The sequence below is a fragment of the Sebastes fasciatus genome, chromosome 24 (assembly GCF_043250625.1).
Source record: "Sebastes fasciatus isolate fSebFas1 chromosome 24, fSebFas1.pri, whole genome shotgun sequence".
Lineage (NCBI taxonomy): Eukaryota > Metazoa > Chordata > Actinopteri > Perciformes > Sebastidae > Sebastes > Sebastes fasciatus.
In genome coordinates, this window is record NC_133818.1 from 17,676,115 (window position 1) to 17,689,151 (window position 13,037).

General features: G+C 39.8%; 1 protein-coding gene across 1 annotated transcript in view; it reads right to left on the reverse strand.

Moving 5' to 3' along the window:
* Nucleotides 1-3,997: 3,997 nt before the first annotated feature.
* The window catches only part of LOC141763220 (sodium/potassium-transporting ATPase subunit alpha-1), a 30,196-nt gene continuing 21,156 nt past the window's right edge, over nucleotides 3,998-13,037 (reverse strand). The window contains exons 11-23 of the mRNA XM_074627711.1: nucleotides 11,370-11,504; nucleotides 10,767-10,962; nucleotides 10,499-10,674; nucleotides 10,073-10,209; nucleotides 9,774-9,924; nucleotides 7,770-7,938; nucleotides 7,527-7,681; nucleotides 7,269-7,392; nucleotides 5,667-5,812; nucleotides 5,207-5,337; nucleotides 4,819-4,920; nucleotides 4,575-4,666; nucleotides 3,998-4,370 (exon numbers count right to left, since the gene is read on the reverse strand). Coding sequence (XP_074483812.1) covers nucleotides 4,342-4,370; nucleotides 4,575-4,666; nucleotides 4,819-4,920; nucleotides 5,207-5,337; nucleotides 5,667-5,812; nucleotides 7,269-7,392; nucleotides 7,527-7,681; nucleotides 7,770-7,938; nucleotides 9,774-9,924; nucleotides 10,073-10,209; nucleotides 10,499-10,674; nucleotides 10,767-10,962; nucleotides 11,370-11,504 — 1,743 coding nt within the window. The 3' untranslated portion in view covers nucleotides 3,998-4,341. The remainder of the gene's footprint in view (nucleotides 4,371-4,574; nucleotides 4,667-4,818; nucleotides 4,921-5,206; nucleotides 5,338-5,666; nucleotides 5,813-7,268; nucleotides 7,393-7,526; nucleotides 7,682-7,769; nucleotides 7,939-9,773; nucleotides 9,925-10,072; nucleotides 10,210-10,498; nucleotides 10,675-10,766; nucleotides 10,963-11,369; nucleotides 11,505-13,037) is intronic.

Genomic DNA, 13,037 nt, shown 5'->3' on the forward strand with positions numbered 1-13,037 from the left:
GACCTGGTTTAGATCCCACAGACTTAACAAACTTCTGGCCAATTTCTAAACTGTCCTTCACATCAAAAATCCTAGAAAAAGTAGTGCTGGACCAACTAACACAGGTACTCAACAACAACCACATCTTTGACAAATTTCAATCTGGTTTCCGAAAACTACACAGCACAGAAACGTCCCTTCTTAGAGTCACAAAGGACTTACTGATGGCTGCAGACTCTGGTGCATGTTCTGAAAACTACACAGCACAGAAACGTCCCTTCTTAGAGTCACAAAGGACTTACTGATGGCTGCAGACTCTGGTGCATGTTCTGTGTTAGTTCTGCTTGACCTAAGTCCAGCATTTGACACCATCGACCACTCCATCCTTAGCGACAGATTAAATCAGTGGGCAGGCATCACTGGAGCTGCACTAGACTGGTTCTCCTCTCACCTGTCCAACAGGACATTTTTTGTTTCAGTTGGGGAGTTTAGCTCCAAAACCACACAGACCAGTCATGGTATTCCACAAGGATCAATCCTGGGACCTGTTCTTTTTACACTGTACATGTTGCCTCTAGGTCACATAATCCGTCGTCATAACATCTCCTTCCATAGCTACGCTGATGATACACAGCTCTACCTATCATTTAAACCCTCTGTGAGGGTTTCTGGACAATATCTGTCATTGTTTTGTGTTGGTAATTGATTTCCAATAATAAATATATACATACATTTGCATAAAGCAGCATATTTGTCCACTCCCGTATTGATAAGAGTATTAAATACTTGACAAATCTCCCTTTAAGGTACATTTTTCTTTGAACAGATACAAAATTTTTTATTAATTTGTGATTAATCACGATTAAATATTTTAGTCAATTGACAGCCCTAGATTTAAGTCAAAATTAAAATCCAAATACCCTTTTAAAAAAGCAGCATTGCAGCCAGCATGCTCCATAGGTGAGCTGTGGAGTAAACTGTACAGGGAAATACTGAACCGACTGTACATTTGTATGACATCAAACCCACCCAGAGATTTCCCCTTTAATGAGCTCCCAGGACAGGTGTCAACATTTGGTTGTTTACCAATTATGATGCTGCGTGGAGTCGCAAAATGTCCACAAATTTGCAAAGAAACATCTTCATTTTGTGAATTTTGTTTCCTGTAATTAACATTTCAGTGATTTTTGCTGTGTTTCCTTTTTAATGTTGTTTATGCATTATGTAGAGCGCTGCATAAACTCCCTTGCCTATCCTGTCCTGTCCTACCTACAATCACTATACGGTGATTAATCCAGTATTATTATTATTTTTTTCTATTGTTGTCCCTTTTTTATATGACTTGCTGATATTCCTATATTTTGTGAGGATGCATATCTATTGATATTGTATGATATGTCACTGCCCAATGTTATGTTGTGTATAAGAAAATTCAAATAAATAGATTGTAATCAAAAGAAGCTATTGTTTACTCACTGTTAACATTATTACTCACACATGTGCTTTACCTGCAATGGTAAGGCAAAATTCAGATGGAGGATCAGCCATTTAAAATGATGACACAGTAAGGATGCATCTTGTGACTACCTGTGTTGAGCGTGGGTTTTGGATATATATAAACTATATACTATTTATTAAAACATGGAATTATGTTAAGTTATCACAGAGAAGGAAAAACAAATAAATAAATTAAAAAATTATAATTAATAAAATAAATATATAAAAAATGTATCATATATATACATATACTGCATACACACACACACATATATATATATATATATATAAATACATATATGTATATACATATATATTTTTTCTTTCTTTTATATATTTTTGTATTTTTTTTTCTTCTTTGTGATTACTTAACATAATTCCATGTTTAAGTTGCTAAATCTTTCATGTGTGCCAAATATGTTAGGAAATATGGGTCTAGGATAATATTGTTGCAAAATATGTAAAGTATGAATGTAGAGTTGTACTGTTGTACTATACCTCTTGTGCCAATAAAGATCTACTTTCCCTAAATCTTTAGAGAAATACTATTGTATATTCAAAAGCATCAACAGAAATATGATAATACAGTATACTCTCATTGCATAAACACTAAAGCACTTTTACTACTGATAACCTGACTGCAGCTACTGTCACCTGCATGTTATATGAGCTCACCTGGTGTCACGCCTTCAGGGACATCACCAGATGGTGGAAGATTTCTGCTTCACTCAGGAGCAGTTTCTGTAATATGAGGAGGACTGTTCATCACAAAATGCAGTTTAAAAGTGATACAAAGTTTAATATTTCTACAAAAAATATTGTATTCACCTCTTTTTTAATTTTTTAAATCATAGAGACCACACATATGAATGTGTTAAATTCATGTTGAATCTCCTCTGTCTTTATTTCAAACTGTGCATTCTGAAGGTAGGAGGATGCTGAGCTGCTGAGATTTTGCTCTCCTCCTTCTGAAAGTCTTCAAAAGTCTCCTCTCCTCTGTGTGCATATCAAGACCCAGTAAGCAGTGCGTGGGAGGACAGAGACCACATACAGTAGCTGCTTGAAACTCTTCAGCTTTAAGCATAATGGATATTGGATTAGACATAGCAGAGCCTCTTGGTAAACTAAAAACACCCACCATGTCCTTAACAACTCAGAGACAGGACCGCTTTTGCAAAGTTCATGTGAGGCTAAAATCCATCTATGCGGCTGTCCATCAATCTAAAGTTGCAGGATTGATTTTGACTTCTTAATGTCAGCATGAGTTCATATTAAAGCTGCTTATGAGTGTGTTTACTTTTGTTTTCAAGCCTTTAACAAGACAGTTACGCAAAATATAGAAATACCATCAGACCGATGCCATTAGTGCTGCTAATATGAACTCAGTACGAGCCAAATTTCACTCCAACAAAGATTGTTTTTCATAAGAGTTACACAAAGAGGATCACATTTGTGCTTCACAGCTACAAAACGGTTCATAGTGGTGCAGTAAGCACACACTGTATCTACCACAGGAATGGTATCAGCACTCAGCTCAAAGCAGCAGGCGGATAAGACTTCCCCTTGTTCTGCTGATAACAAAAGCGTGCCCACAATGTGCCCCGTGGGTCGACCCTGCCAACGTAGCGCCACGTTTTTTTACGTAGGCTGTCACAGGTTAGAGATAGATAAAGGCTTTAATAGATGCGTTGCTACGTATAAACAGATTTGTACAGTATGCTGTCATCATTTTGAAGAATTTAGTTCAATTATCAGTTAAGGAGCTGCAGGAAAAACATGTTACTCTTGTCAGATTAAGGTCTTTCTCCGAGGTTAATCACAAAAAATATCAAATATTTGACAGAAAAATTACCAAAAGTTTAAAATACAGAACATTAAAAGGCTCTGGATACAAAATTTAAACCCAGAAGGTAAAGTACCTTCAAATGGTTTCACTAACCACAATATTTCTGCAGTAAGTATTTGTCCATCCCTTTGGAGTTACCAATGTATTCCTTGATAAAACGATAAATGAAAATGAGGGTGTGGGTCCATAATCATCTTTATCTGTGTTTGATTGTTTAATTAGGACTAAGCATAGATTCCTATATTTAACTCTAATCTAGGTTAATCACAAAAAATATCAAATATTTGACAGAAAAATTACCAAAAGTTTAAAATACAGAACATTAAAAGGCTCTGGATACAAAATTTAAACCCTTCAAATGGTTTCACTAACCACAATATTTCTGCAGTAAGTATTTGTCCATCCCTTTGGAGTTACCAATGTATTCCTTGATAAAACGATAAATGAAAATGAGGGTGTGGGTCCATAATCATCTTTATCTGTGTTTGATTGTTTAATTAGGACTAAGCATAGATTCCTATATTTAACTCTAATTAGCGTTATCTGAAATGCTGAGAAGAAAAAGTGGGAAAAACATACTTCAGGATTTATGTCCCAACCACAACACAAGGATTTTGCACAAACAAAATCTTCAGTTAAAGGAAAAACACACGGAATAAATGAGCACAGGAAACGTTTGTGGGACCTGACTCGAGCGCATTTTTATTGAACGTTTATAACTGTTAAAAACATGTATAAAATTGGTCCTGTTTCAGAAACAAGGCACGCATAGTCATGTCAATGTTCAGTGTTCATGTCATTATTAGCATTATCAACATCAACAGCATCATCAGCACGTTCCATCTCAGTATTTGTCTAATAGTAGTATCAAGCATTCCCTAATATAAAAACACGTTCCAAGTTTTTTTTCACAGAGGTTAAAATTTTATTCCGAGCAGCAAGACAATAATTCATGCAAAGACGGGAGGTGGAGGAGAAGATGCGAGCTGACGGGACTGACGGGCTGGGCTGATGGGTCTTTAATAGTAGGTCTCCCGTTCCACCCAACCTGGACACACGGGGAGAGGAAACACAGGATTTAGAGGCAACTTCTCGGGTAGATTTGATCTTTATACTTTATTTAAAAAGAGAGGACCTAAGCATAAGAATTATTCACAAAGCAGAGGGAGGCGGAGAGGAAAAACAACAGCAGAGGGAGAGAGAAGTAGGAAAACACAGGAGAAGATAATAAAAGCATTGGTTGTGGACTCACCTCCTGGGCTGCGTCTGAGGATCAGCTTACGGATTTCATCATAGATAAAGATGAGCAGGGAGTAGGGGAAAGCGCAGAACCACCAGTTGGGCCTGGAAACACGCATACAACAAAACGAGATGAGAAACTGATCCAGAGCCCCGAGGCCTGGAGGAGCTACATGTGGTAGGTGGAGCGATTACAGAGTCAACTGGATGTGTTGCACGGCTTACTGGCGGATCGGGAGTTTGTGAGCTTTACGTACTTGAGAGGGTACATTCGGAGGGCGACGTCCATGCCCGGGCAGTAGGAGAGGAAGGCGGCCAGGGCGGTCTCCTCAAACAGCCCAAAGATCAGGATCTTGTTCCTGAAACACACACGGAGGAACAATTAAGACCAAACAAACGAATTTGAGTGACTGAAAATAGCTCAGATTGTCACAACTTCATCATCTTGGTGCCAGGATTTCAAACTATTGACACTGAACCAAACTTTTAAACTCACTTCATATGCTTTAGAGCCCAAAATAAACACTGAGGTCATCTAGAGTTCTTCCTAGAGAAGCACAACAGCTGGTACAATATGGATAAGGAGGCATGACAGAGACGTTTCTGATGAAACATCTCACAGCTCAGAGTTGGAGGAGGACTCACTTCATGCCCTGTTGGAAGACGGAGTTCCTCCTGGTCTTACAGATGATCAGATCGGCCCACTGGACGATGACGATGCTGACGAAGAAGGCCGTGTGGCAGGTGAACTCCACGATCTTCCTCTGCTCGTAAGTCTGTCAGGGAACACATCAGAAACAGTTTGACCCTTTGACCTAAACGTAGATGCATGAACGGTGCAAAGGTGTTTTCAGTTTTGTTATGTTCCGCATGTAATGACATCCCCACAAGCATAAAACACGATGACGCGAAAGACAGAAGCCTTAGTTTTCCACTTCAAAAAGAATGAATGCTCTATATGTTATGGTTTTTATTTGAGATCGATTTAAACAGGATCATGTAAACGACGACTTCTCTGCCAAGGAACGTCTGTTTTTAAAGGGTTAAACCAGACGCTGATGGCCAAACTATGACATTCTGCTTCTGTGCAATAAATGTTACTGACCCACTGCTGTCCATAGCTGTCCTCCAGATCATTAACATATTTATTGTCCCAGTTCACTCTGATGCCCAGTAGGGTGGCGGGCAGGAAGCCGTTTTCAGCCAGGATCACAAAGTAGGTGAAGAATCCTGCCAGCGCCTGGATCATACCTGCAGGGAGGAAGACGGCATCCGGTTACACACAATCAATCTGATATGATTTGATTAATGACGGAGACTATTCAGACTGATGCAGTCAATTAGACCATTTAGAATTTGAAACCAGGAATCAATAAATGATTAAGGAAACTAATTGGCCGACTGGTCTTTTGGGAGAAATCAGATGAATGAGAAAGTGAACGAGTCAGGAAATTTGATTAGTCGGTCTTTTGGGGGGATTTTTGAAGACTAAACTGTGTGTAATCTGATGAATAACTGAGTAAATAAATTCATCATTGTCTTCTGAGGAATTAGAGGATTAATCAAAATGAATGAAATTGTTACGAGATGAATAAACCATGAAGCCAATTAGATCATTTTAAATGTTTGGCAAGATGCAAAGACGCATGATAGGAGAATTAGTCGAGCTGTATCTAAATCTAATTCAAACCCTGAAAGATATTTGAATTCAAAAGTATGGGCTGGTCAAAATGTTCCTTTTTTTTATAGCGAGTGATCTTATTAAGACAGTTAATAGGTGGCAATATACGACAGAGTATTAGGGCCACATTGAGGGAAAAAAGAAATCGAAAGATTTCGAGAATAAAGTCGTAAAATTACAAGAATAAAGTCATAATATTACGAGAATAAAGGCATACTATTACGAGAATAAAGGCATAATATTACGAGAATAAAGGCATAATATTACGAGAATAAAGTCATAATATTACGAGAATAAAGGCGTAGGTTTACGAGAAAAACAAAATCATAATATTATAGACTAGTAATTGTACGTGGAGCATCAGTTCTACTTTAGTTTAGGTTTCACAAATAACTAAATCCTTCATCCTTTGGCTCATCAGCAGCACATTATCATGAAAAGATTGTGCAACAAACTGCATTTATGCCAAAGAAAGAACCACACGGACTTGATGGGGAAACTGACTCTTTAGAGGAAGTTATGACTTTATTCTCGTAATATTACAACTTTTTTTCTCGAAATAGTATGACCCTATTCTTATTAAATTACGACTTTTATTCTCTAAATATTATGACTTTATTCTGTAAATCTCAGATTGTTTTTTCTCCTCAATGTGGCCCTAATACTCCGTCAAGAGAAAAAGACAACAGCAACGTCTCAACAAAAAAATATTCTCATCGCAACTTTGAGGAAAATGAGGGCAGAAAACAAGCACATTGGTCTTATAAGGTAGTAGGAACAGGAAGTTCAGGAGGGTCAAGGCTATTCCTGGCTTCGTTACCGAAGAGGGGAAAAATCAAAAGCCAGAGGCACTGCTCTGTCATCACTCACACACACGCACACACACACACACACACTAGGTCTCTATCAGTATGAGCCTATTCCTGGTGCATGCCACTCTTCTGCTTATCTCGGACCACACAGATACCGAGCCGAGGAGCCAAACTCCCGGTTCTGCTACGTTCGATCAAAGTGTGTGTCTCTTACCGATCTGTCCGTAGGCTATGCTGATGAGCCTCTCGTTCACCAGTTTGTCTGTTTTGGGGTTTCTGGGCTGTCTCTTCATGATGTCGCTCTCGGCTGCTTCATAAGCCAGGGAGATGGCAGGGACCTGGGAGACGGGACGCAATCAATCAGCACGCTCACACACACAACGTTTACATGCACACTCATATTCCAGAATATGAAAATATGGTGAACTTGATAGAAATGCAACATTTCAGCAGCACATTGGTGCATCTTTACCATGTCGGTTCCCAGGTCGATACAGAGGATGGTGACGGTTCCCAGGGGCAGAGGGATGTTGGCGATGATGAAGAAGAGGAAGGGGGTGATCTCAGGGATGTTACTGGTCAGAGTGTAGGCGATGGACTTCTTCAAGTTGTCAAAGATCAGACGGCCTGGTGAGAACATGACAGTCTTTATCATTTTAACCCCCCAGCTAAACATTTACATTGTCATTCCTTTGCTAAATTTAAGGTCTGTAACCTTCTTCCACTCCGGTAACGATGGAGGCAAAGTTGTCGTCCAGCAGGATCATGTCAGCGGCCTGCTTGGAGACGTCAGATCCAGAGATACCCATAGCGACGCCGATGTCAGCCTTCTTCAGAGCAGGAGAGTCGTTCACACCGTCGCCTGTCACCGCTACAATGGCTCCCTGCAGAGAGACAGACAGAAGCGTTGAGGGAAATTATACTCCGAAAGAGAAGGGAAAGTTAAGAAGAACTCTATTTCTTAACAGAGATACAGAGGAAGAAAAAAAAAAGTCACGCGTTCTCAGATCTTGTCAGTTACAGGTGTCACCATTCTTGCGGTTGGGTGACATTTCCCACAGAATAATTCCCTGTTGTGTGAAAGAAAAGCTGCTGTTTTCAAATAAAGGTTTCAGGGCAATTCTGCTTTATCTGACACACCAGACAACATGGGATAAAAGTGAATAAGAGACAGAGGAGAGGTGGAATCAGTCAAGAAACAGAGCTCAGTGGATGTGCTGCGTACTGATTACAGAGAGGGGATTTCCTTGAAAGAAGAAATGACAGTTTTAAAGGACGGCTTCATTATTATTATTATTATTATTATTATTATTATTATTTAGGTTTTTACATCATTCTGTATCTTCCCAGTGGTTTGCCTCATGTATTCAAATTCAAACATTAAAATTTTGGTTGAAGTAATAATGTTTTAATGTCAAAATACTATTTTCCCAAACCCTTCTAAAAACGTTTTCCCACATGACCGAACGAAGGTTTCTGCACGATGACGTTGCTACACATACACATATATATTTAGTATATATACATGTATCATTATCTATCATCATTGTATTACCTACAGTAACTTAGATGAATGTCGGCAGACTCCCGTGTTCTACGAGGTAAAATGACTGTTTTTTCAATGGAGTCTGGTGGCTTTGAAGAGAGCATAGATAACGGCTTCAGTCCCCCATCGGAAAGTGCTGGCAGACGGCGAGGTAAAGCGGTGGAAATATTCTAAATATAGCGTACACTTAAACTGATATTGATTTTTTTTTAGGTGGCTAAAATACGTTAATCTACTGCAGCCCTTTTCGACTGGGAATGGAAGCCGCTCTCTTCAAAGCCACCAGACTCCATTCATAAAAACAGTAATTTTACCTCACAGAACAGGGGAAGATTCGCACAACTAACTTTTAGTTATTTCCAAACGTAGCACAGCTAACGTTGACTCAGCTAGTGCTAGCGTTCACATTATTCATAACCTTATTGATTAGCTTACTTTGGTAACCTACATCACTGCCTTTTGCTAACGGCTGAGTGGGCGTTTCCATTTGAAAAAAACTCAGGAAAAGAACGCAGATGGTGCTCCTTTAAGCACAGAGAGACATTTGAAATATAACCTCAATAATGCCGCACTGCAAATAGCTTGGACAAGACTAAGTGGCTGAGTTAGCGAATGGAATTGAAGTTATTGGACTCATTATAACATGAAATGTCAATAACAAGTCATTATTGATCCCCCTCCTCCTCCGGGAAACATGTGGGATGCACTGGAAGACATTATGTTAATTAGTTCTGCAATTATTGTATTAAATGTGTTTATTATAAACTATTTCTGCAGAAATATATCACGTAGTCTTAGATATAAAGAGTTGTGGTTGCCCTTGATCAGGTGATAATTAACTAAAACATATATATATATATATAAATAAATCCAAAGTCCAATTCCACACAACACTAAACAGAGTTCGCACTGCCTGCTGATACACTCATGAATATTCATGCCGGGTCACAGCTTGACAGATGTTATGCCTGATTATTCAGCCGACTTAGTCGTCAGATTAAAGCAATAATCATAAATAAGCATTGAGGGGGAATAGGGATATCAAATATTCACTTGTGAATCTCCATAATAAGGCGTAGGCACATGCTGTGTTTGTGCTGGTGTTTTTAGTTTGGCAAGGCCTGCAGAGGCTCATGAGAGCGTGTAATACCTCCTCGTTTGTTTGGTTTCTACCTGTCTCTGGCAGCCCTCCACGATGATCAGTTTCTGCTGCGGGGAGGTTCTGGCGAACACGATCTCTGTGTGGTACTTCAGGATGTCGTCGAGCTGCTCTATGGACAGATCTTTCAGGTCTCCACCGTGGACTACACAGGCCTTGGCATCTCTGGAGGGAATACAAAGACAGCAGGTTACTTAAACGTAGCTGCACAACACCAGAATGATTAGAAACATTTTCCAAATGGGGCCCAGAACATGACCCTGGGGTGCTCCATTTGTGTTTCCATGATAACTGGACTCCTTATAGTCAGTACCTTGGGTTGACTTCGTTGATCGGGATGTTCAGACGTGCGGCGATGTCCTCAACGGTCTCGTTGCCTTCGGAGATGATGCCCACACCTTTAGCAATGGCCTTAGCTGTGATTGGATGATCACCTGTTACCATGATGACCTAGGATGAGGGGGAACACTTTGATCAAGCCTCTTCTTCCATTATATTGTCACTTGGCATTATGAAGTAGAGATTTATTATTAATTGGGCCACTTGGAGGGCTTACAACTGCACATATTGTGTATTCATATTTTAACAGGACTGAAATAGCTTCATGTTAAAGGAACCGTGTGTAGCATTTCAGGATCTATTAGAAGAAATGGAATACACACCACTAGATGCTGTGAAATCCTACACACTGTCCCTTTAACTAAATAACTCATTTCCCATATTTTAACATGAGCTTTACCTTGATTCCGGCGCTCCTGCATTTGCCGACAGCGTCGGGCACAGCAGCGCGAGGAGGGTCGATCATGGACATGAGGCCGATGAAGCACAGGTTCTCAGTGGGGAAGTTCACCTCCTCACAGTCGAAAGCAAAGCCTTCTGGGAACTGGTCGTCAGGCAGGTCAAAATGGCAGAAACCTGGAAGGGGCACAGGACGAGCAGCAGATTAGGATGAGAAACAAATACCCAGTGAAGTGATTTTAAGAGTGGTCCTTTGAGTTTCTGCTTACCCAGTACTCTCTCTCCCAGTCCTCCCAGTTCCAGGTAGGCGTTCTGGAAAGCGTCCTTCAGCTCGTCGTCCAGCGGCTGCTCTTTGCCCTGTATCATGATGGTGGAGCAGCGGTCCAGAATCCTCTCTGGGGCGCCTTTCATCACCAGCAGGTGCTGGCTTCCTAAGTCAGGTGTGCCATTTTTGTGAATGGAAAGCTACGAGCACATAAATAAAACAGGTCAGTTTGAGCAATCAGGTGAAAGAAGTACATAAATGATGATAAACCGAAAAAGAGATGACCAAAAACTCAAGTAAGACACAAACTTTATGACTTTCTTGACCTTTAACCTTTTTCAAAATACTTATTAGGGAATGAACAATCATTTTAACAATTAGCAAATAATCAGAATGTTACTAAAGGTCACAAAGATGTATTCTAAGTTTCTTATAAGATCATTTCTACATTGTGAATTTAATGTCAACATGACATTTAATATTTCAGTAAGACCATGACATTTACAAACAATCCAAAAAAATAAATGTAGTGGAAATGAATATTTCTTAAAATGACAAACAGTTGGTGTTTATAGACGAGCGGTTCATTAAGCTCCCGGTTCTGTACCTGGTATTTGTTAGTAGAGTTGAACGGGATCTCAGTGATTTTGAGGCTCTTATCTCTCATTTCCGCGACTGACCCGCAGCACAACTCGATGCATTTCAGCAAAGCCGACTCGGAGGCGTCACCGGCCACATCTCTCTGGTGGAGGAAGATGGAGAGGCACAAAAGTCAGAGATCACAGAAGCCAATGTTTCAGTTTTTTTTTTATATTGGTCTTTATATGTATAGACTTTGAGTCGGGAATGAGTCCTAAAACCTGGGAATGAGTTTTTAGCACTTCCGGTTGTGTATTAAGTGATCATTATGGGGCTGAAGTATTCCTTTAAAAAGCAACAGCCAATGGGGAAACTCCAACACTGGACCGACCGATGCTGTAACTTCATTACTATCTCACTCAGTCAGTAAATCAGGGACAGACGTTTCACGTTTACAGGGCTGGCCCACGCTTTGCTGCGCTCCAGCCAAGAATAATGAGCAGTGAGAGAGAATGAATGGTAATTAGAGCCGTGATGCCAGCCAGCCAGTTACAGGTGATTAACACACACACACACACACACACACACACACACACAGTATTACCACGGGGTGGAAACCAGAGAGCGGGCTCCAAGGAAAGTCTGGGAGCCAAGAGACATACGTACATCTGGGTGTGTTTGACGGTGTGTGTTTTGGGGTGGGGTGGGGTTAGGAATAATTATGTGTGGTGTTAACTCCAGGGAGAGTGATAGAAGCTGGAAAACAAGCCTGTTGGTGTGAGAGGAAAACAGCTCTATAAAGTGGATAATGTCTGATATTAAGATCCAAAATGAGTACAGGGAAACACACTCTTAAGGCCATATGGACACCAAAGAGGAAAAATGGTCCAATATTCAGTTTTATTTGCTAACGTAGTATGACACACATGTTCTGTTACTGCAGTGATGTTTGAGGTGCCCTGATATAATAAGACTTTATCAGAAATTAGTATTTTCTGTGGCCATGGGTTTAAACTAGGGCTGTGAATCGATTAAGATATTTAATCGTGATTCATCGCAAATTAATCACACACGTTTTATCTGTTCAGAATGTACCTTGAAGGGAAATTTGTCAAGTATTTAATACTCTTATCAACATGGGAGTGGGAAAATATGCTGCTTTATGCAAATGTATGTATATATTTATTATTGGAAATCAATTAACAACACAAAACAATGAGAGATATTGTCCAGAAACCCTCACAGGTACTGCATTTAGAATAAAACAATATGCTCAAATCATAACATGGCAAACTGCAGCTGTTAAATCAAATATCAAAACGCCTTATTATCGCGTTAACTTTGACAGCCCTACTTTAAAGTAAAAAAATGTAAACTAAAATGTATTTTCATCATTTCAGTCGCTCATTTCTCACACTTGAACAGGTGTTGGCATTACTAGAAATGATGCAAAAGCAATATCAGGAGAAAAAGAACAGTAGGGAAGAGGAGCACTTATTTGGTTTAACTGTAATTTTCAAACTGTCTAAAAAAAAGGCACAATCGAATTGGAAAATGAGTCAGCAGTACAGGACTTCCAAATCCTGCCCACATAATGAGCACACAAACTAAAGACCTAGAACAACAGAATAACGCTCTGTTGTTGTTGAACAAAGGATGAGAGATAATACAGACTTCTGCTTTTAGTTCAAATAGC